The sequence below is a fragment of the Morone saxatilis genome, unplaced genomic scaffold (genome assembly GCF_004916995.1).
Source record: "Morone saxatilis isolate NCDOM2014 unplaced genomic scaffold, NCSU_SB_2.0 Contig9, whole genome shotgun sequence".
Classification (NCBI taxonomy): Eukaryota; Metazoa; Chordata; class Actinopteri; family Moronidae; genus Morone; species Morone saxatilis.
In genome coordinates this window covers 2,344,086-2,368,817 of record NW_023340268.1, presented here as the reverse complement: position 1 = coordinate 2,368,817, position 24,732 = coordinate 2,344,086, and the positions used below count along the sequence as shown (strand labels likewise).

The window sequence follows — 24,732 nt, the reverse complement described above, 5'->3', positions numbered from 1 at the left end:
AAAGTTGCAGCATCCTTATGTAGCATAAGGTTTTTTGTCTGAATTTGAATCACTTACAAATTCTATTGAACCAAAAGCTCTAAAGGTTAAAAACCTTAATGATGTGATACAGTTCAGACAGAACAGATTTATTGGATAGGGGGGTTATTTGATCAGCCAGAGATTATCCTGCACTCAGGGTGCGAACTACAGGGGATCGAAGGGAGCTACGGGCTTACCTTTAATAACATATGAGCTCCCCTGAAAAAACGATTTGGAAATTTTGGGGGGTCTCTTTAATATTGACAATATGCATGCATTCCTATCTTTCTGTATCTTTATCATCATGGATAATGCATCAAATTAGACTATTATTGATGCATGAGGGTGATCTACTTCACTAAAGATACATCATTATTGAAGCCTGGAATATCATAAACTTCACTCACTGTAAAAAGCAAACTTTATTATTAGTCCCACTTAGTCTGTGAGCCAAATTGGCATTTTTTTATTGCTCTGTTTTGTATTCAATGTACTATGAGTTAGTCAGTCAAGCCGGAAGTGGTCACCAACGATGTTACACTATTTTAGATTTGGATGAAATTGTTGCCAGATCTGTTTGACATGCCATTTGAGGGGGGTTACAAAGCCTGAATAATGGCCTGAACCATCAGCGATCCGGCTGTCAGACGATCGGTTGAATTTCTGGTCAGAATATTTGGTCGGCTGTCTGCAGTTTGAGCAGGTCTGATTTCCCACATCTCTGCTGTCTAAAGATCAGTTATATGTAGTGAGCTTCTTATAATGTTATTGGAGTAGTATCTTACATGGTGTGGCTAAAAAAATGTGTCTGCAGCTCAAAATTATTATTTTCTCTTCTTACTGTGTCCATAGTAGAATTGCAAGTAATGCTACCTTATTCTCTTTCTAGTCAACACTGTTGAGAATTGAGCCATCTGGTTTCAATAAACTTTATAGGAATTGTCACTGAACAATACCTGTGGTTGTTTTGGACCACTTCCAGGTGTGAATGTGTGTAGCTGAGCGTGAACAGGACGTTTAATAAAAAAAACAGAATTGCTCTCAGCAAAGTTTCCCTGGTTAATTGAGTGTTTAAAAACACTCAATGAAAAAGTTCATCCCTCACTTAAAATGGAGCTTGTCTGGTGGCTCTTTGCATTCCAGTTTTTACTCTGCGAGTGCGGTTGTGGAAATAGGTCTCTGCCATGGATTTCTACTTTGAGATTTGTTAAACGTTGCCTCATTATTTAGTATAATGTATTTTCAGACAGAGGGTGGAAATTCCAAATCTGGCATTTATTGATAATGTTAAAAAGTCTCACATAGACCTAGCTCCACAGCAATGTGTCAGCTTTGGAGAAAGGTCTGGCTGCACCCACTATCATTCTGGTATAGGGGGGAAAAAAACTCTCTTCCTTTCCATTTGTATTTACTGACTGGGGTACCTGCAGACCCCAGAAGTATAGTTTTTGTCTCACAGCAGACACAAATGCTTTGTCTTTTTTAGTCTTACACAATTTGCAAATGAATTGTAGAAGGTAACAGCAACTGCTAGCTCATTTACATTCATACCATTAGGGTCCAGGTTAGGGTAACTGGCCATTTTTAGTGTGTAGATATGCATTGTCCAAAAACCACATATCCGCATGTGAAAAAAGCAAGCTCATCATTCTGATTTCTTTCCTTTAATCTGAAGACGTATGCCTGAAGGTGTGGAGTAGTGTACAACAACAGCCCTGATAACTTACATAACCCTGTACAGTGTGTTGTAAAGGATCCTCAATTATGTAACAGGCCTTTTCTGACATGCTTTAGTCTCCCATTTGAAAAGGTTCACACTCATGGCTTTGCATCTCAAAGTAAAGCTGCCAACTCGGACTTTAGATTTAATATTCTCAGGATCCAGATGAGCTCCCACAGTGTAGTAGTTCTTTTAAATAAAGTATATGTCTCAAACAAAGCTGGCCTCTCTTAAGATAACCACCTCTTAATATACAAATCTCCTTAGACTAATTCCAGACATTTCCAAGCATGAAGAGATGGAAACATGAGAGAAGCAGAGAGCTGCAGGCAAAGCGAAATTAAAGTTGGATAAAGAATGTGTGTATGAGAGACAGGGTTACAGAGAGAGAGAGAGAGAGAGAGAGAGAGAGAGAGAGTCTTGTCATGTACCAATATAAAACAAACACAAAAGACTGAGGGAGAGGTTGAGTGGCTTTGATAGAGAGAGCGATAGAGCTGCTTCAGATATTTTCAGAAGTTTTCAGATGTTTTAATCTGAGCAGCGGCTGGTTGACATGCTGCTCTGTATGTGTGTGTGTGTGTGTGTGTGTGTGTGTATGTGTGTTTGTTTCTGTGTTCATGTATTGTGCCGGCCAGATGAGATGATAACCTATAGCAAAATGACTTGATAGCACAGAGCAGAACGCCTTTCCATCTGTGGTGTAATCCTGTGTGAATACAGTGCACATTCTGATAGACTACATACTGATGCTTCTTTGAACTTGATTGTCACTTTAAGGTTTGGATTTGTGGATCAAAGATACACAAACATCTCTAAATCTTTCAAATCTGCAGAACTGGTTTGAAATTGGAGCACTTCATAATCACAAATAGTAGTTTTTATGATACAATCATAATTTCCTTAGTTATTAATGTTTTCCTTGTATTTTTGAATATTTAGTTTTGTAACTCAGAGAGCAAAAGATGTATAGAGTTAAATATTATTTTAGTATCAGTCTTGTGAAACACAGTCATTGAAAGAAAAACCCACATATAATATTAATATGCCAAAGCTCTCATATACTACTTAATATATTTAAATTTATAAGAACATCATTTCTAAACGTCTATTGAAAATCATGTGTTGGTCCTAAGTGACTTAAACCAGCATCCACCCACCAGCATACTAGATGTGGAGTAAAAAAATTTATTCAGCATTCACAGTCACTAGTATTCATTACATGATTACCTGCTTTTAATGTATTTTCTAATTAAAAAATATATTTCTTATATAATCTATTAGATTTAAGACTATGTGTGTAATGCACACGTCAGTCCAATGTGTATTTCTTTATGCCTGGGCGAAGCAGAAACTGACACTGACACTGTTTCCTCTACATACTTTTGAACGATACAGCGGTCAAATTAATGTAAAATGACTCCACTTATACCTGTTTAGTTTATTGATAACTAATGTAAAGAAAATACTAATAGCCAATTGACCTTAAAAGGCAGCTTAAGTAAAAAAAATAAAAACTTTAGTAGTTTTCATATCATTAACAAAAGCAAAAGGAAAGGAGAAGTTAAAGGTATAGTTTTTTTTTTTTTACTAAATATGAAGTTGGAGTCAGTGAGTGTAACATAAAGATTCAAACAGAGGAAAACAGCTAGCGTGGCTCTGTCCAAAGGCTTAAGAGAATTATTATTTTTTCTGTGCAAAGTGTAAACCCAGGTCTTAGCTAACCGGTTGCTGCAGGAGCTTCATATTTAATGGACACGACAGTGGAATCGATCTTCTATTTAATTTTCAGCAAGAAGGCAAACAAGTATAATTCCCAGAATGTCAAACTATTACTTTACATTTGTATGTATTGCATGGATGCAATATCCTTTTATATTAAGGACTATTTTCTTACCAGAACAACCACTTAAAACCGGTAAGCTTCTCCTGCAATAAAAGCTGATTTATAAAATCTAGTTCTTTAAGGCACATGATTAGAAGTCCACTTCGGCAGTTGACTTATGTTTGCCCCTCACAGACCTGATCTTTTCCTTATACTCCTTAAGGGATCTATTTCATACTCACACAGCTGCAGTAGTACATCTATCCATCTGTCAGAGAAGATTTAGGAGACAATCTGAAACACGTCATGGTTGGACGGAGGTGCAGGGCTCCCAAGGCCATTTTATCTTAACAGTGCCGGGCCACGGGGGCTGACAGTGACTCCAGCTTTGCATGGCTGTGTGTGTGTGGGTGGGTCCATGTGTGATTGTGAGAGAGTGGATGGATTGTTGGGAAGTAAAAAGAGAGTAAAAGGTAAGCAAGGCCAGAGAGCGGTAAGAGGCGACAGAAACATGTGAAGAAAGGTCAAAGGTGAAAGAAACAATCTAGTGAGGAAGAAGTGAAGCAAGCGAGGGGGCAGGACAATAGTCTCTGATAGAGGTGCCTCCAAGAAACTCCCAGCAGTTGCTGCTATACTGCACAATGACAGCAATGTTAGTTTTGGCACCTGATTTTGAGTCAAATTTCAGTCATTAGACGTTTTAGTATAGTTTTCATCAATTAAAGTTTGTCTAATTTTTGTCATTGCATTCTTTATTGTTACATCTTTCTAAGCATTTTGAGGATCCAGCTGTCAGTGTTTTGGAATGATGGAGTACACTTGTTTACTCATCATGAGCTACAATGTGATTTTGCAGATGCATCCAGATGGTTGAATAAGACAACAGTAGAACATTAGTTATTAGTTCAATTGTTATTTTGTATCTTATCGTTCCTTTTTATTGTTTGATGGAAATACAATAGATTTTATAATAGTTCTCATTTTCAAAGGTTCCTTTTGATTTAGTTTTTTGTCATTTTTTGTTGTGAAAAATTAAAAAAGTCGCATGAATGGATGAATATTCTTTTGTCATAGTTATAGAGCGATTTGTTTCCATGCATTATTTCTCTTATTCAAGGCCAGTTGGCTGGTTAAAAGTTGTAGATAATTACAACCGTTGTCTGCAGTGATCAGCTTCTACTCTTTTGTAGATCAGAGTAAAATCTAAAAGCAGAATCAAAAAAGGAATTGGCTGTATCCAGGTTGTCCCCCCCTGTGCTTTAAAGATCATCTGAATAAAGCTGAACCTTTCTCCCCATGTATTTTAGAGTATAAGTGGTTTTGGGCAGCATCAGCAGGTTTTCTACGGTTTATTTCACAAGTGGCATCCTGTTGAGTCTCCAGGGTTTGAGTCTGTATTTGAAAGAAAAATATATATTTTGTTATGTTTTTTATGGATACAGACAGAATAGAGAGGCATACCACATTCCACTCATTTTAAATGTATTTTCACATGTAAATGTTTTGTACAGACTTTTTTTTTATTTTTATTTCATAAATATATAGTCCATAACGAGGTGGAAGCGGCTATGGTACCCAGCCTTCCTCCATTTAGACTTATTCTGATTTTCAGTCACATAAACTCACCTTTCAAGCTCTTGGAAGCGGTCAGTTTTGGGAGCATTGAAACATTTTCTGTTTAAGTATTTAGTCTTTTTGGGCTCCTTGTTTTCTAACCTGACATTCTGTGACACTGTATTTTCGGCCATTGGACAGTTCGATGACTCTGTCTTCTCTTGTTCTGCAGGCATGACGGTTGTTAACAAAAAAGGAATATCTCTAGAGTCAAACATGGTAGTCAAACCGATACTTGTGCAGGGTGAGCTGGGCTGTGTGGAAATCTTCTGAGGTTGACTTACCGTAGCAGAGCCACATACACAGAAAAGTTATGCCCTTATGATGAGCTGCTTATTCCGAAACCTGAGACTGAATGTTATCAGCATAAGTAAAAAGTACTATTTTTTATCTCATTTTCCACTGCTTCTAGTCTGTCAGTCTCACATCATTTCACTTTTATTACAAATTTAAGTTGAATTCTTTCTTCACTCATTCTTGGCACAAAGAAACAATTCTGAAATACTAAAAGTTACATTTTCTGAATAACTTTCATAACCCTTGAATTGTGAAGGAATTAAACTTTCCATTCAGCATTAGAAAGAAAAAGGACATTCAATAACATTCTGATAATTGCATCCATGTCCAACCTTGTATGTTTACTTTCCTGCATGACCTTCAGTGTGTTCAAAAGTTGCTCTCTGTGTGTGCTGCGATGTGAAAAGCACTTATTCTGCGTGCTGTAAGGTACGAAGAGACAGAAAGTGTTATATTGACACATTATTCCTTTCCCATTTTTTAAATTAGCTGCAATAATTCTAGCTCAACCAATCCTCTAACACCTCGATACACTCACTGAATGAGAAATAGACAGAGAAGCCCAGACAGACCACAGAGCTGGAGAGCGAGGCAGGACACAAAGTCTAAGCCTGGATGATAACAAACACTTAAACTGTCAAGGGACCCAGTAAAGAGGGACGTGAAAATTGAACAAGTGAGGAGAAGTGAAAGGAGAGTGTGTGTGTGTGTTGGGAAGAATGGTCAGCTGTAGTAGCAGGGCTGTCACTCATATCGGCAATTCAGAGATAAAAGCCTTTGCAAACAAAAGAGTGCAGCAAACCTCTCAGGCCAAACCACCAACTCGTGCTTCAACAAGAGCTTCTTCTGAGTTTTGTGAACCCAGATGGTCAATTTAGAAATATATATTTTTTTATCCAACAGTCAATAAGTTTGTGAATGTTAAGTGCAGCACTGGAGCTTTTTTTTTCACAGCAGACAATAGGCGGGTTTCCATTCACCTGTTTTTGTGAGCATTTTCAATTTGTGCATAAAAAAGCGGAAACACCAGAAATTCAAAAAATATCTTAAAATATGGCAAAAAGGTTTTTTCGAGCTTGGCTGAAATGGAAAAGTTTGTGTATTGATAAGCAAAAATGTAACAAAGTCAACAGAAACAGACTTATCGAGATTAATCATGACGTACATGAAGCATGTGTCTTAAACGTTCCACTGAAGAGACGAAAAATAATGGAAGGGATACTGAAACTATACTGTACACTGACGTAAAAGTACAGTTACTCCCACAAAAAACAACTCAAGTAAAAGTGAAAATTACAATTTGAGAAATTTGCTTAATTAAAGGTAAAAAAAAGTACCTAGTTATCAAATTACTTAAAGTAAGTTACTTTTCATTTTTAAGGTGTGATTATGCCTGCAGTCATGAAAGTAACATTCATGTTTAAGTTGGCAAAGCGTTACCATTTCTAAAGTACACCAGTTTAAAAGTCGAAAAAGACCACAACAAGATAAGTTAATGTAATTATCATAACATCAAAGATTAACATTACACAGGAAACATGTAAATAGCTAACGGTAGCTATAGCTAACTACATATTCACCTCCAGTATGTGTAACTTACTGCAGTGTGTTTGTGGAGGTAAGAAGAGGAGTTTTTAAAAGCATGGATCTCCAACTGTTGTCTTTTTTAGATTTTTGCATAAAAAGTGTCCAGATGTGCGATTGTTGCTGGAAGCTGCCTCTCCGTCATCTTTGCACCATGTTCAAAAGACAGGTGGTGCTTATTCTTCTAGGAGGCTGGCAACCTGGCATTTGCAGTGAAGATGCTTTTCTCACTGGTTTGATGGCACCTGATTGCAGAACTAGTGCCACTAGCTGTTTATCTCGACAAACCGTCTCCCACTAATGGAAACACGCAATAATTAGAACTTTCTCTCGCAGATTTTCTCAAAATTCGGTTCAAATTTGCATCACATCCCAGCTATTTTCAGTTGTCATAGTAAGAAAAGCACAGGTGTTACTTGTCTTTGTTCAATTCAGGTGTCCCAGTAGGCAAGGACAGTGTGACAGTGAGACAGCATGCACAATACCAGGACCCTGAAACTGAAAAGCAGCTACACTGAATCCAGCAATCATTCATTTTATTATTCACACATGTGCTTTTGATTTTGTGACATGTCAAAATGTCTTCTGTAAAAAAGGCCTATTGGGTAAGTCAGAATAAAGCGTGTGGTCCTAAACCCCTCTTTTCAGCGCTTAGAATTAATTTTTTCTTTTTATGGCAAAATAATAGCTGTCACTGACAATGTTCTAGTTGTCCTTGCACCACAAGTACATCCATTATGGCATAATTCCAAATCCATCCTTGGTTTCCTTGTGGGTTTATCTTTAATTGAGTCCTATTTTCATTTCATGACATCTGCTTGAATCGAAGTCAATACTCCTGTAATATTGTAGACTCTCAAAAAATCTAATCGAGTAAAAAATGAAAAATATCGAGAGCACTAATTTTAAGACTTAATATGCCAGACTACATTTATAACACTTAATAAACTCATGCTTTTTGTCTCCTTTATTGTATTTTGTATCGTTATAATTATTACTTTTCCTCATCATTCCCTCATGCCATCATCCAGAGGCATGCTGGTTCTTGTAATGCTGTGACTGCAAAAACACATTTGCTCTTAATAAACTCACCTGTTACTATAAGGATCAAACAAACATCAGATTATTCTGCCGGACGTCTGATCTCTCAGGAACTGGTGTGATTTAACATGAATCTAGTCAGAACCACAAAGGGAGCAGACAGTAAGACTCAGCTCACTCTGCCCTGTATCACTTTCAACTCTGTTCTCACTGGCTGTTGTCAAATGTCAGGTCACACTAACCGTTCGCCTGTTCATATCCCGCATGCTTTATATCTAAGTCTCCAAAGCCTTCAGACTAGAGATTCTTTACAGAGGAACCCCCCAATTTGGATGGGCAAGTCAAGGATAAAATGTCTTTAACCACGGTGGGTTAGAGTGGGACTAGTGAAAATGTACGCAGTAACCTTTGCTGACCAAATTGCCGATAGTCAGAAGATAAACAATACATACATCTATTACATTAAGACAAAATCTCCAGTATGCATTGGACCAGTCTACCTCACCAACTGCGCCCCACATCAGGTTCCAGATAGATTAGAACTGAATCATTTTCAATCCATTGGAGAGTGGTAATGCAACATTTTTAATGCAAATGACTAAAAACAACATAGAAGAGGTCCATTCCAACGATTTACATTGTGGTTTGATGTTTTTGTCTTAATTAGTACGACATTGGGGTATTTTTGACATACAGCAGAGTTTGCTTTTATTTGCATACTGCATGCTACATGCTACATGTCGACCAGATCAACACATATTGCTGGTACAGTACGCAATTTCCGAATACAGCCTCAGTCTCTCAAAAAGCATGGCTAACATGGTTATCAAGTTTTCTATTAAGTGACAATAACTTTTAAGGCTTTTCCCTCTGACAAGTGTATTTTGCTTAGTGCAGCATTCAGGGTGTTCCTAGTTCTGAAAACAGTCATAGTCACATTGTTGAAGGGCATTTTTATCCATGTAAACTGCTTAATATAAGTATGACTATCAGTTTTCACCACATTTTGTGCTTCACATGGCAGTCCAACTGCCCTACAACACATACCAAAAATCTTCTACACTGATAAGACGTTTCACTCTCCCTCCATTGTACTGTCATGCTTTCTCAGATACCAGCAAACTTCCTTTTCTTCAAACAGCAGTGGTGACATTTAACAAGGAAAGAGTCTTTCTCTTCTCATGCTGAGGGTTATGCCAGAGAAAACAGTTGCACTTTTATGGCAATATTTCTAGCCAGTTTTCATCAATGCCTCATGAACCGCTATGACCAAAGTGGAGAACTAGATTCCATTTTCCTATGCACTAGTCTTCCAGGTGCGCATTATGTTACATAATATATGCACATAATATTTGCATAATAAATACTTAGAGTGCATGCTATGGTAGCATTATGACAGAAATAAGAGGGAGACTATGGATGGAAATGTCCTGGTTGTCATATATGGAAACTGAATATTAATGGATCCATGTAAATGTCTTAATAGGAGAATATCTCACTCTAATTACAGGCCATAATCACAATATTATGTTAATGTAAATGTAGTTAATGGCATGTCATACATAGGGGGTCCTTGTCCTGTGCTGCTCTGGTTCTCTCTGGTGAACTAAACCTGCACAGGTTTACAGCGTGATGACTCTTTAAAGGGACTGAACATGAGCCGACTTTCTTAAGTAACTGCAACTCTCAGTGCTCAGAGTACTCAGGTCACCGCTTTGAATCTCTGGTCCTGCTGGGAACATGTTGGCAAGCAAAATGAATAAGTAATGCTATCACCTTACATAGCAACTGCTGCTTAAATGCCCTTGAGGAAGGGCACATAAACCTCATTAACCCCAGACTTAACCCCATCTGCTCCAGTGGATCTGCCCACTGGCATCAGTACCAGACCTGACAGCTTCCAGGTGTGAATTTTAAAGAGGGCATCATTGACAAAGAGCATATGTCTTCACTTGACTTTCCCTGATTAAATATGGTATAAAAATAGATCTGCTGTTGTCCAAAGTAGATATATAGTTGCTGGGAACCTAAGACTCACTGAGAGAGTACATGGATGCGAAATAAAATAATAAAGCTCCTCAGATCTTAACTCAAGGTTGACAGCACTTTGAAAACAACCTGCTGTCGCTTTACACTCCTCGCCCGGCAGACTAAGAGAAAATAAATCAAACGCAGCCTTCAGTGTTTGCAGTTTATTTACACACTTCCTCTGCTTATGCAATTTTGATTAAAATAAGAAATAAATAATAAAATTCAATAATCAGTGCTGTGTCCAGCGCTTGGGGGCACTGTTAAAAAACTTACATTAAATTAATATTCAATGAAAATAACAATGTAAATTAGTAAAAAAATGGCCTTGAAAAAGAGGAATCATACAAACTGATGATTGTATTAGTGGTGTTTTCACTGCTTACTTTCTCTTAGCACATCATCAAGGAAGGAACTATTAGTGAACTCTGCTGCTGCAATCTTTTGTGAGGAAAAAAACTTGCAAGAATGCAATCAAATTTTGTCCATCACTTTTAAATCACCTCCTGAGGCTACACTGAACAAATGAGACAAAGAAGCTCAGCATTACACTCAAATCTCAATGTTTTACAAAAACACAACCTGTCACATTTAAATATCTTATAAAGGTCATAAAAATTACAACACATTAATTTAAGTCTAATAATATAGTTCTGATGTCTAGACTCTATAATGATGAAGAGAAAAGAGCACAAGCCACAAAAATGATAACTTCCCTCATACATTGAATCACTTGTTCTTTTTTCTTTTGTCAAACAAATTCTCTGCTTTACACTAAAGCAAGTTATCAATTTATGGAGTATCTGTGCAGTCTAATACAATTCAATACAAGAGCTTGACAGTGACAGAGACAGACAGTGTTTATGTCACGCTCAGACTGTGCGTGACACATGTTGATTTAACTCGGTATTCATTGCTCGGGTTGTAGTGTGTTTTATTGGACTGCACTTGCCTGAAGTGTTTCTAAAATACTGCCCCTCTCATAAAAATATGCTTGAACATACATAAAAAAGACCTCTCACTATAAAGCAAGTTAAGTTGAATTAAATCTTGTCAGACACTGCAGTATTCTACTGGATGGCATTAGATCATACAGTACAATAAACTGGTAATTTACACTGTATTTACAGTGCCTTCAAGTGTGTCATTTTATTATTATCATTTCATAATGCCACTGATGCTGTACTTTTTTAACTGAATTGTATTTGTCTTGCACCAAATCATAACAGAAGTTATCCCAGGACACTCAGATATAGAGCAGGTGTAGCAGACTCCTTATCCAATTTTTTTCTATTCATAATTTTTGTCTTCTTTCTTGTTCCTAGCATGCCATTGAAATACAGGGAGCACAAAATCATCAACCACTTTTGAAAATGGAACAGCAGAATAGCAGTTTCTGTTGCCAGTCACCTCAAACAGGTCACATCCACCAGAATCAGAAAACCATTATTGTCCATCACAAGACATTCCAGGAACACTTGACTATCAGACATATTGTGACCTTGACTTCTTATGTGCCCAAAATATGACCTCAAAAGTTAGTTGGTCAAATACTGTAAAAGAAATGTCCAACATCTCTTCCATTTTTTTCTTTGTATGTCCATTGACATCGGTCTAGTGTCTCGTCACCAGTCCATTGATTCATCACTAAATCATAAATGATGTTGCATGTTTTAGTGAATCCTAAAAAGTCAGGGTTTTTTCATAAAGTCTTTTATTGGCATTATTATTACAGTAAGTCATTCATATTCATCATACAATTTTTATTTTCTTCATCCTCCTTCCTCTACCCAGCATTATCTTTGAATTTGTTTATGTTTCTACCAAAATCTGATAAAACAAATGATGTGTGAACAACATGATAGGTTTCTGCACCTGTGATATCCACCACTGCGACAAAACCTGGACGGAAATAAAACTTACAGCCTCACGGTGCACAGTTTGACAGCTCAGCCTTAAAAGCATATTAACCCTGTCTGGCAGTAAGTTTAATGGATAAACCCTGAGCCTCTCCACCTGCGCCCTCACTGTACATCTTCTCTCTGCAGGGGAGCATCAGCTAAAAGCCTCGTATGTAAACAGAGCTCGTTGCTCTTTGGTATGTCAGCGCACAGACGAGTTCGATTTAATGTCTCTTCCTGGATGTAACGCTGAGAGACAAAGGTGTTGATGAGTCGACCCAGCAGCTCAGCTCGTCTCTCCGCTGCTGTTTGATTAGCGTTACAGCTGCCACTGCTGCTGTTGTCAGCGTCGACAGAAAATCCCTCACTAATTTAGCAAATCTCAGAAGTGTCTGCTCGTTTCCTCAGCCGGCAGTTAGACTTGCACCCATCTCTTTAGAAGGACGAGATGTGGAGAGGCAATCTCCTGTTTTCACCGAGAGTACCTCTACTAGAATGTTCATTTGCTTTGTCATGCAGTTAAGGAATGACAAAAGTGAATAGCTCTCAAAATGTTGATTACTTAAATTTTGCCTTATGTAAGTTGCAAAAACTGTATTTCCATATTTCTGAATTCCAAATAACACAAAATACATTAGTGTCCTCCCTCATGATCCCTCCTCAGCATCTTGTATTCATGAATCTTCTCTGACATGAACGCAGTGTGACCAACAGCTGCCCCCGTAGACAGACTCCAGCCCGTCTATCCTCATCTCTCTGGTGTGCTCTTTTCACTGTCTGCCTTTGTTTATCCTCACATTAATGCATGAAATTTAACTTTTTGGCTCATCTGCCAAAGGTCTTATAAACTAAACAAACTGAAATGATTTTTTCATTTTTTAGACAGCCATCTACTTTGCATAATGATTCAGTGTGTGAAATAAAAGCGCAGTCATTAAAGCACAGAAAAGGTGGAGGCGAAGAACCGCAACACAAATACATCAAGTACTTTATTTTATATCCACTCTCTTCTGGGGTGTATTACTGAGCCTATATCTTTGCCACTTTCTAAAGAAGATGAGAGAGAAAAGTTACTCATGTTAAAGTCCGCCAGTAAGAAAGCAGTTCATGGGTAGCAACAGTAGAAACTGTAGCAAGTCTTGTTGCTATGGAAACCTGCAGTTAATTGTTTCTTGGAAGCCGGTTTAGTGATTTAACTGTTAAACTGACCTGTGGTTAGTCATTTTAAAGGCCACGAAAACACATTTTCTCAATCAGCTTCTTATTCTGAGCGATGGGCTCCTACATGAACACGCACTTCCGCCATGATTAGAGCAGTTTGAGTTATTTCACATGAGAGGTTTCTTTCTGTGGCGTGTTGTCACTACTTTGAAGTGAGTGGGGCTCAGTTGAAATTGTTTTCTTATGAGGCCTGGAAACAGTCAATCAAATCTGATTAAACCCCACCAACACATTCCTTATGATGCTGATTACCAGATTTTTGAGTGCTGAACTCTCTATGAATAACTAATGTTTTTATCCAAACTTTGACTTTGACTGATATTTACTGAGTCATAGATATCAAGTGTTATAGAGAAATACTTTACTTTAATGATTAGTTTCTTTATGGTTGCCTTATGAGCATTTAGTAAATGCCTATAATTCTTTTTTTTTTAAGCAGCCCATACAGCAAAGGATAAACGCCCTGTGTTATACACAGTGACATGTAAGACTACTCTTATTATATATATAAATATTTAGTTCACCCAAAAGTGGGCCAGTAGTATTTGTAATTGTCACTTAACTTCTTCTGCTTGACTTCAGACAGTAAGGATCATTATGAAATTAACATTAGCCACAAAGGAATCAATACTAGCCCAAACATGGGTGATACAACTACATAATTATGCATTTTGAATCTAAGTATTCCTTATTGCTTATTGCTTCCACTCGTAAAACTTGTACAACTATGTCATATCTTCACCATCCTAGGGGAAAAAAACAGCTCACAGAACAATACTGAATGATCAGAGGGGATTTGGTGTAGTGCACATGCCCTGCACTACAGCACTGGCAAAAAGAGAGGAGCAGTTTAAGGGTTCACCCAGCAAAGATTTCTCTCTCTTTTTTAGTGGCTTCACACTGTGTGTAACCACGTGGAAGAACATTTGTAAAGGTGCTCTTAGACAGTGAGTGGTTGCTACTGCAGAGTCCTACCAACTGGTTACACCAGTGTTCTGCATTTTGAATCCCCCTCTCTCTCCTTGCTGTCGACCTGTGCAGCATGCATGCTATTATGTTTACATGTAGGAGGCTGTGACGCGATCAACTCCCTGTGCACCATAAAGGTGTATCCACATTATCGCAGAAAAACAGCCTTTGCCTGCACTGTGTATGTGGTGTGTTGCACAGAGCAAACAGGCTTCACATTGAGACAGGACAAAAAATATATTTATTTGATTGATTTGATTGAAGAGCAGAGTGCAAACTGTGCCAACAATTATTGATTCAAAACATTCAAATATTCTTATCTCAAGAAGTGATTAGTGGGTGCAGTTGGTGATAATGGTTTTTATTCATAACTTTTTTGTTTCAGGACACAGTTTCTTTGTCTACAGTCCAGTCGTGACAGACAGTTTTCCATTTGATGAAGTGGTAATTAGCAGATGACAGGCAAACTTCTGAAACTTTATCTGATATTTGCATGTGTGTTTGTGTGTGTTGCAGAGCCCTACAGCCCAGCGGTGTGGGTGATGATGTTTGTGATGTGCCTGTCGGTGGTGGCTGTCACCGTCTTCATCTTTGAGTTCTTCAGCCCCGTGGGATACAACCGCAGCCTGCAGAGCGCCAAGAGTAAGAGACGGAGTCACTCCAGCGTCGGCATGCCAATCAACCCGCCGCCACTGCTCATTTCATGACATTATTACCAACTTGTCACTTCGTCAGTTATGTAAGCGAGGGGGGGCTGATTCAAGGAGGGTGTTTGCTCAAATTATGCTAAGCATCCCACTTTTTTGTCAACACATGAGTCAAAACAATCACTCCACACCCACGATCGAGCTTATTTATTTTTGATTAAAACAAACACTGACTGCGTGGTGTTGGTTTGACATTTTTACAGTACTTGTCAGTTCATCATTTATTCCAACTGCTGTACTGGCTGCTACATTCATTTTAAATAATCATTTGGAAATGTTATTCATTACTTTATAATAAATTGACACAAATGGAATTATACTGAATTGGAGAGACGGGTAGGTTTTTTTTCATCATTGGTTGTCAGTTCTAGCTTCTTCTTTGCTAAAACGCGTCCGCTTGTGCCTATTTTCTCACAGTTTTTAATCTTAGCCTCCATTTCCATATTCTTCTTAACCTACAAAACAGTAGGTGGTCGAAAAGTCCACTTACCAGCTTCTTGGGACTGGAGAAGCTCACACACCCCTCCAGTCCTCTTTTTCAAGTTGGGTGTGCCAGCAGAGATCTTGACCCTCCTATTGTGATGGGAAATATACATATATAATGTTGAGAATCAAATGAACCCGCACTGTTTAATTAAAACAGAATATATTAACATGTCCCAACATATTAGGATCTAAGATGACCAAACAAAGCTCAAGGAGGTCATTCACATGGTACATCAAAGACCATTATTGAAGCGTGATAGGAGATTACTACACCCCACTCCATATATGACCTCTTCAGCTCTGTTAGTCATCGTATTTATTACCTTTAATAAGCAGTTCATGATTATGTCCATGTTTTGAGATATCCACCTCACTCTCAACTCATCAAATACTACCCGTTGGTCAGTGGACCTCTGCATCAAAATAGAACAATGTAGGCACTTTCTGGCACAATTTCTGGACACAGGGCTCCTCTCAAGGCTCTGCAGTCTAGTTATCAAAAATAAATTTGCAACTTAAGACTTTCTTTTACTTTATACTACATCCTATGCAGACTTTAAAGATGGGCACATCCAGAAATCCCTCTAGAGGGACAGCTACAGCGTTACATTTTGAAGTGGCTGACCAAACAGCAGTATTTGACGAGTAGGAGGACGAAGGGAGACAGAGTTGCAGATTTCTGTCTCATTTGGTTCCCTTTTGTGATGTTTAAAGCATCAGAAGGACACTGTTTTCATGATGATACTTTCTACTGAGGACATAGTAGAGATCAGATAGTACTGATCCAGCAAATATAACTAGAATATGAGTGTATGACTACTAGATACCACCATAATTACAGTAAGTGGGAAATGTGTTCACCCTTCCTTTCATCTCTCTTTTAGCTTTCAAAGTTTTACGCTTCATTTTGCTGTTAAGCAAAATTAAGTCTGTCTATTGGCTTTAAAATATTCTTCTCTGCCTTCTTTTCCTTCCGTCTTTTCATTGAAACATCCAGTTTAACTGCAGGAAAGTTGACAAGTCAGTAGATTCTTCAAACTCTCATCTTCTCTCCCCCTATCCCCCACCATCCCATCTAGAACTTGAGAGTGTGATGAATCTCTTTACAGTAAGAACTCTATCACCACCTTTCATTTCAAACAACCAACTAAATTCCTCTATCTGCTCTATTTAGTCTCTCATCCTTCTCTCTCCTCTGAGGCTTCACAGTCTATATCCAACATAAGGGAGCCTACTGCCAGGTTTAATTTGTAATACCTCCGTAAAGTCTTTCCTCTACCCTGTCTTTAACTATCATCTTTTGACAGCTCCAAGATCAACGTAAAGCAGTTTGTACCTGCAATCACTGCATAACCCAAGATCATAACGGATATGGCCAAAACTATCTGGACGTCACTGTCCACATGCTTTTGTGTACTGTCGGCATGGTGGAAAGCTTAAAACCCAAAAGAAACAAGGCTGTTACAGCAGCAGATGAATGCCCGTTCACCATTTACATACTGTTAAAACTTGGGTGTCCATATACTTTTGATCATTTAGTATATTTTATGTCCGTAACAGTTTATTTGGATAGTCTGCCAACAGATAGTATTTGAAACATTTCCACTGCTTCTTCTGTAGATGTTTACCAGCTTATCTATACTGTATAAGTGGCAATTAATACCTTAAACATGTGCGTAAACCTAACTAAAGATAAACCACAGTGGTACAATACCAGAAAACGGTTTTATTTGTTAATACGTTGTTACGATCTGTAAGTGGACTATCAAAATAAAGTCTTGTGTCTTATCATTAAATATAGGCCTGCAATATGTTCTCATTATCTAACTGATGCTACTGACCCTCCTACTTGGTCTAATATCACTCAGCACACCTGTGTCGAAGTGTTCTTAATCTCCTAAAAACTTTATTTCTTTTACACTTTGTCCTTCTCCCTCTCTTTCTCTCTCTCTCTCAGAGTCAGGAGGATCTAAATTCACTATAGGGAAGTCCGTCTGGCTGTTGTGGGCACTGGTCTTCAACAACTCTGTGCCTGTGGAGAACCCCAGAGGAACCACCAGCAAGATCATGGTGATCACTCCACCTGACTTACTGACTCACTGTTTAGTTGATTGGCTGGCTGATTGCTTGATTGTTTCATGTAGTTGGTAGTTAGATGACCACTCAACACCTAGAAGCCATTCATTTAAATATTTGCAGGTGAATTTTTAGCCGTCTGGTAATTTTAGATGTTACATAACTTTTGTTTCAACAGCATTTAAATCACTATGTATGTTTCTCCATGCCTGCCTCACTTTAAAATGTTGTTATATGCAACCTAAATGTTTTCAATGTTTCAATCAATTAGTCAGTTTTTTTTAGATTATTACATTAGGTATTTAACTATTTGAGGCATTGATTGATTACTTTATTGATTGAAAGGTTTTACAATACAATATATACAACATACAACTCCATCTACAACTTCATCGTGAGTATAATTTCTTGAGTTTTTTTTATCCCCACACTGGCACATCCCTAATTTGCATTATCATGAAAAAAATGAAACTTGTGAGCTTTATGAGCTGGTGCAATCAGTTTGAGGGTGTTCATTCACTTGTTTCACCCCAGCGGCCTTTTTAATACCTGCTGTTACTCTCTGCCTTCACAACATGAAAAGAAAAATCAGTCGAAGGCTTGCCCCCACTACTGCAGAGTAAAGAGCCACAGGAGGTTAAAAACTCGAGGTGTCTTTTTCTTCTGACTGCCTGCCCTAGTGCTTTTCACAATAACCCCAATCATCTCAAGAGCTCATTAGCTGCTCGATAGGCTTTACAAAAAAGGGTCAGAGGAAAGACTTTTTGTTCTTTTCTTCACAAATGTTGTAGTTTTTAGTTTAACTGTAGATTTGTTGTATATCACCTTGCAGGTAGAGTAACATGAATGGTCCTGTAGCCCATCGGGATTTTTTAAAATTACACTGAAGAGACAACTGTGTCTTTAAGAAAAGTAATATGATCCATTTTCATAACACATACCAGTTAAAATATCATATAAGATAACCGCAAATAATCATAAGCAACAAAAAACAAAACAAAACAAGATAAATGTAATCTTTCATGAAAGCTTATTGTCTAAATTAATTTTTCCTACTTTCTTAAGCCTATTCAGGGTCATCAGTGCCAGTGGATAATTGACAACCATGTATTATTTATATTATACATTAAAGTTTTAATAGGCTTTATATCGACCCAAGGGTCATGAAACTCACCAGGGAGCCATTGGAAGCGAGGAGTCTGTCCTTCAACCTTTCCTGTTAGGACGAATCCTCCTGTTGAAGCGCCGTTGAGCAAAATCCTTAATCCTCATCCGCTAAGATTACTTCTTTTAAAATTATGCCTCAGTTGCCAGAGCTATGAGTGTACATTTTTCATCTTATTCATTAAGGAAATTATGCAAATGAACTTTTGGCATAAACACAGAGAGTACTGTGGAAGCAAATAGCCCCGTTCATTACTGACTGCAAGTGCAAATTTAGTGCTAAAACTAATCCACGTCTCTCACTTGGTTCCTGGCTGAATGTCAACAGTGCAGCATCTTGCAGCAATAAAAGAAGCACTTCTGTACAGCTAAATGTCTTCACAGCAAGTCCTTAAACCACCTTTCAAAGGAGCTTTTATATGTGCTACAGTGATTTGGGTCGACTGGTGTTATCTAGTAGTGGAAGTTGTGCTTAGATCTGATACTTAAAAGGTCAATTGTTTAACATTTTACAGAATCTATCGGCAGAAATTAAATATATGGTATCTTTTCATTAGTGTATCATGTAAAAGCAAGAATTAGTGTCCCATTACATGTAAAGGTCCTGTTAGGTAAAGGTGTAAATGCACTTAAAAGATAAAAAAGAAAATATTCTATATTTCATTATCATCAATAAATTCAATAAAAATACCAAAACCAAAAATAAATATATCCAACAAGGAAGTCTGACAAAAACACATAAATTAGCCACACTGCTGCACTGGGTGACATGTTCCTTCAGTACTATGAACACACACACACCATACCGCTACCAGAAATAGAGCACCAAATGTTATATTGATCCACAGCTAAAAATGGTCCAACAATAAAAAGCATTTACTCCTGTTTGGGTTTGGTACAGTACTAAGCAGTACCTCAAATATGTACTTAAATACAGTGCTTAAAGAAATGTGCCGTATTTTTTATTCATATACTGTATGTGAAGTAATTACTGGAAGGGTGCACAAGAAGATTTCGTTAACAGCGCTCTACAATGTGTTACTTTATTATTATTATAAGTTTGAGTCCAAGCAGGGACAGACAAATGCAGAGGTTGCGGTGACATTTTTTTGGAGCTGAAGTGTCATGCTGACAAATACAACTATACCCTCTAGGCAAGACAGAGTGTCAGCTGTGGGTTTAACAATGAAATGCCAAGAAGTGAAAACAGTGTCACTGAAATCTTAAAATACTTCTACACCTGTCAGATTCAGCCCTCATTGATCTTACTCCACCGCACTCCTCCTGCAGGTGCTGGTGTGGGCCTTCTTTGCTGTCATCTTCCTGGCCTCCTACACTGCCAACCTTGCTGCCTTCATGATCCAGGAGGAGTACATCGACACAGTGTCAGGACTGTCAGATAAGAAGGTACGGTCTGGGTGGGATGGATGGATGGTGTGACTGATGGATGTATGAATGAACAAGTGGATGCAGTGATAGATGAATAGATGGGCCAGAAATTTAGCTTAGCAAGGATTCAGAATGACTCTGACAGGCTTTTGAACATTTTTAACAGTAAACGGAAACAGATGAGAGAGAGAACAAAGACTAGCATCCTCCTGCGAAGGTTGTTTTGTTTCTTGTCTTTCTCCAGAAGAGGTGGGCAACTTCAGAATACCTTGAGTTAACAGAAAAAAAGTAAAATATTGTATATACTCCCTCGAAATGTTCCCGTTCCCTGTTGCCTCCTTTTATTTCTCAATGCAGTTTCAGCAGAACCCACAAAACTGTATCCTGCTGCTCTGACACTTTAAAAGCTCATCTGTTTTATCAGTCTCCCCCCTCAGCTCCTCAGAAAACTGTAGCAGTAACGTTCTTTGAAAGTGAATACTTTGTAGCACTTCATCCTGCGGCAGGGATCAGCTCCTCTCCCTCCACTTGGTCTAGCTCTCTTAAACTTCCTTCTTTCCTTCTATCGCTTTAATCTCCGCCCACCTCTTCCTCCCGTACAGTTCCAGCACCCGACGGAGCAGTACCCACCGCTGCGTTTCGGCACAGTGCCAAATGGGAGCACAGAGGAGAACATCCGCTCAAACTATCCCAATATGCACCAGTACATGATCCGCAACAACCAGAAGGGTGTGGAGGAGGCCATTGAAAACCTCAAGACTGGGTAAGGAAAGGAAAAGAGAGGGACATAGGGAACAAGGAAGTAAGGAAGCGATTAAATGAAAGAAAAGTAAAAGGACTTATGAAAAAAGGAAGCTTAAATGATGAACCAGACAAGGACAGAACCCATTATGAGTTTTCTGTTTTGGTATCCCCTGATTCTGTAAGAAACATACTTTAGAGTGAAATGTTTTATACTTCTGCTCATATTCTGTTTCCTTTTAGAAAATCAAATCCTCTGTTTTATTAAGTCCATAAGGTTCAATTGCATTCAATTCATAAATCTAAAACGCCTCCCTTCTTAAGAGCTGATGATCAAATTACCCCCTTTTGGAGTGGCTCGCACTTGGCAATGGCAATAAATTTAAGGGAAGTGACCAACCCTTGTTTTTTCCCCTCTCTGAGTTCTTGAAACGCATTGTTCGCTCTTAATAAAGTCACAATAGAGTCATTTCAGTGTGCGGTGGTGGATTTTTATCTCCACCTCAGATATTCCTGCAACCTGCAGCACCTGTCTGCTACTGGATGTGCATCGGGAGTATGGTTCACATCGTATATCTCTACTTTATTATGTCTGATATTGTATTAGGAGGAGGACATTACATATCCATGGTCCCCACACCCAGGTGTTTTCACTTTATATACCGAATTACCTCCCTGATGGCGCAGTGAGACAAAATTATTTCTAAACATAAACTGCTGGAGCTAGCATGGCTAGGATGCTAACTGAAGCATTTTACTGTTAGTAACCTCTGTCACTGTTCTAACCCTAACCCTCGGACAATCAGCATCTATTATTTTCTGCTGCTTATATTATTTCAATGTGCAGTTAATAAGAATATAAAAAACTATTTCCTTAATGAGAAGTCAATACCACGCCCTCTCTCTCTCTTTCAAACCATCTCTACATAGAGAGCCTTGTGATTTTGAGGGTCAAAATTTAAAGGTTGAACTTTGAATGACGTGAAGGAGGCAAGAAAGAAATAAGTGGAGAAAGAAACCAAATGGAGATCCTTCCCTGGGGGACATTTTGCTGCCGTAGACTGGGTTGCCATAGAGAGAATGGTCACTGTGAATCAATACAAAGTTACTCGGAGTGATCGCCTTTATCCTGTCATGAAATATTTCTATCTTGATGGGAGTGATCTCTGCTAGGATGATAATACCCCCCCTCCGAGATCCACAGACCTGGAAAATCAATGACAAGGAGTATTGAAGTTGCTCTGGAGGTTGGTGGTGGAACAATGCCTTACAAAGACACTTTTTGTAACCCATCTGCAGTTCTCAACATAAAGGCAGTAGGAGACGTGTGTTTTAAACAGCTGCCTATGGAGATTACAGCTCACTAGGCATGTGGATTGATACATTTGTAGAAGTCGAAGCATATGACATATAACAGACATCGCTCCAAAAACACTTAAAAGAATAAAGAAGAACATACTTCTACTGTCATGCACTTTAAAAAAATCTCTGCCAGCTTTCTGCCACATTCCTGCTGTAATTCACAAGTTGAAGCTGCACATTTTTTGACAGCAACTCAAAGGGATACCACCCTTCCTCCTCTGCTTTTTATTTATTTTTAACTACAGGCAACATTGTCATCCATGGCTCGTTTCAATTACAAGACCCTCTTGTCTTTCGCAACCTGTTACCGTATTGATCTGCCTCGCCTCCGGAGCCTCGACTAACTGCTGTAACCTGTGCAGCTCCATTAGGATCATGGCTACTAAACGAGGCGAAAGAACAGGAGGCAAAACAAAGTACTTTTAAATCACATGCTAGCAGCAACCGCAGTGCAGGGGGAAAATCCCGCCATCTCAGCACCAGCTGCCACTCAGGCGCCGCTTGTCTTGGGGAGGGGGGTGTTTATTATCCGCCTGTGGGGCCACAAAGTGCACAAAGCACTTGCCATAAAATATACATTTGCTCATCGTGTTTGAAGTTAGAGGGGGGGTGAGGAGGAGGGGGAGTGATGTTAGTTGTTGCAGACTAAGGGTTCAAATGTTTAATGGGACAATCAAACGCACACACGCACACACACTTTGGCATCCTGACAAGCAGGGGCTGCAGTCTTTAGCAGATTTGACGTACCGTGTTATTAAAACTCCCATGATGCATTCCTTTTTTATCATCTTTACTCATCCTCCTTGTTCTTCTTAGATCAGTTTCTACCTCTTTATAACTCATTTTCAGCACCGAACTCTCTTGCCGTCTCTCTCATTATCGCTGTCCGTGGACATATTTCTCTCTACCTCTCATCCCAGCATTATTTACAGAGGAGACATTAGTTTACGCAGTCAAAGCAAAGCGCTGTGGAGATTCCTCTTTGATTCTGCTGTCGAGGCAACAAACATCACCTCTCCATCTTTGTCTTGTCTTTCCGCCTCCTCTCCGAACTCCCTCTCTCTCTCTCCTAATCCTTTTTCTGTCTTCTCTCTGGCCTTCCTCCTCCCTCATTAACTCCTTGCTCTTGGCTCATCAACTCCTTTTGCTTCTGCTTCACACTTCCTCCCCTCCTCCCTCCCTCCCTCTAATCATTATCTCTACCCCCCCTCCCTTCTCTCCTTTTCCTGTCACCCACCTCCTCCCCTCCTGCACCATCTAACCTCCTCTTCACCTCTTTTCAATCTTCCATCCTTCAGCACAGTCGTCCTCTCCTCCTCCCCTCTTTCCAGGAAGACTTTGGTTGTACAGTGCTGCTTCCCAAGTGTGAATATAAATGAATGTGAAGTGAAAGAGCAGGTGTAGTTAGAAATCCATCATCAGATCATCAGATATTCATCATCAGTGTGAGCCGAGCTGTTACATTCAATCCATTATTTTATGATGAAGTGTTTCAGCTTACTTTTGGTGTACACACAATTTTTTCTCAACCTGCCTTTTCTGCTTTTCCTTCACTGAGTCATTTCAACGGATGCAACTAGTACGATTTTTTAAATATATACTTCAATCTATTAATTTTTAAATCAGGTAGTTAATGGTCAGATTGGTTCATTTTTACACTGATATAAAACAATGAAAAGCTGCAAATCTTCACATATGAGACATGACTTAAGCAATAACTCGGTTACTAAAGTTGTACTTAACATTTTTTTTAGAATCCACTAATTGTTACAGCTCGAATTATTTACTTCTTTTCCCAAAGAGTGTCAGTCAGCTACATTAGCAATAATTCCAAATGCTTAATGTCACATTTTGTAGATGTTAAATTTGAGCAGCTAAGTGATAAATCCTTTAATGTCAGCACCCTAGTTGTAGTTATGAGTTGGAAGATTTGGTGAATTTCTAACAGAAAATTGACTGAAAGATTTAAAGAACAAACACGGGTCAAAAGGGCTGCACATGGCTGACAATTCAATATTATCATACACAGGATTTTAGCACATTTGTATTGTCATGATATTAACATTCTGGGTATTGTTTTACAAATGAGCGGTGTCCAAATCAATGATTTTAAGTTATATTTTCAGGCTACAGAGTCTTGCGTGCTTCAATGCATAACTGAAACGCTATTTACTGCAAACACATTAAGCTTGATGATTCTATATGAGATTTTGCATATTATTTGCCACCTTGTGATGGATATCAATATTATATAATGCAAAATCACCACCGAATATAATGCACAAAAAGCCTTAACATATCATATTCAATGTCTGGTTATATCAGGTTTTCCTGTTCCAATCTCCTGAACATTCAGTGTTTGTCGCCTGTTAACGGATTTTATATTCTTTGTGTAGGAGAAACAACAACCTGCGTTGTGGAATTTTTGTCTCCCCTTCACCTATAGTACGGGAAAGTCCTAGGCTCATGTTTTGAAATTGTTACAAAAATACAGAGACATGTCCACAAGACTATAATCCATTATTTGGGTGGAGTAAACATAATAGCTAGCATACTCCAAATATTTTACAAATACCATCCTGTCCA

General features: G+C 38.5%; 1 protein-coding gene across 1 annotated transcript in view; it reads left to right on the top strand.

The window, feature by feature from the left end:
• Window positions 1-24,732, top strand: part of grin2da (glutamate receptor, ionotropic, N-methyl D-aspartate 2D, a) — a 127,248-nt gene that overhangs the window by 77,124 nt on the left and 25,392 nt on the right. The window contains exons 10-13 of the mRNA XM_035681884.1: window positions 14,738-14,863; window positions 17,372-17,484; window positions 19,945-20,061; window positions 20,646-20,806. Of these exons, the coding sequence (XP_035537777.1) occupies window positions 14,738-14,863; window positions 17,372-17,484; window positions 19,945-20,061; window positions 20,646-20,806 (517 nt within the window). The remainder of the gene's footprint in view (window positions 1-14,737; window positions 14,864-17,371; window positions 17,485-19,944; window positions 20,062-20,645; window positions 20,807-24,732) is intronic.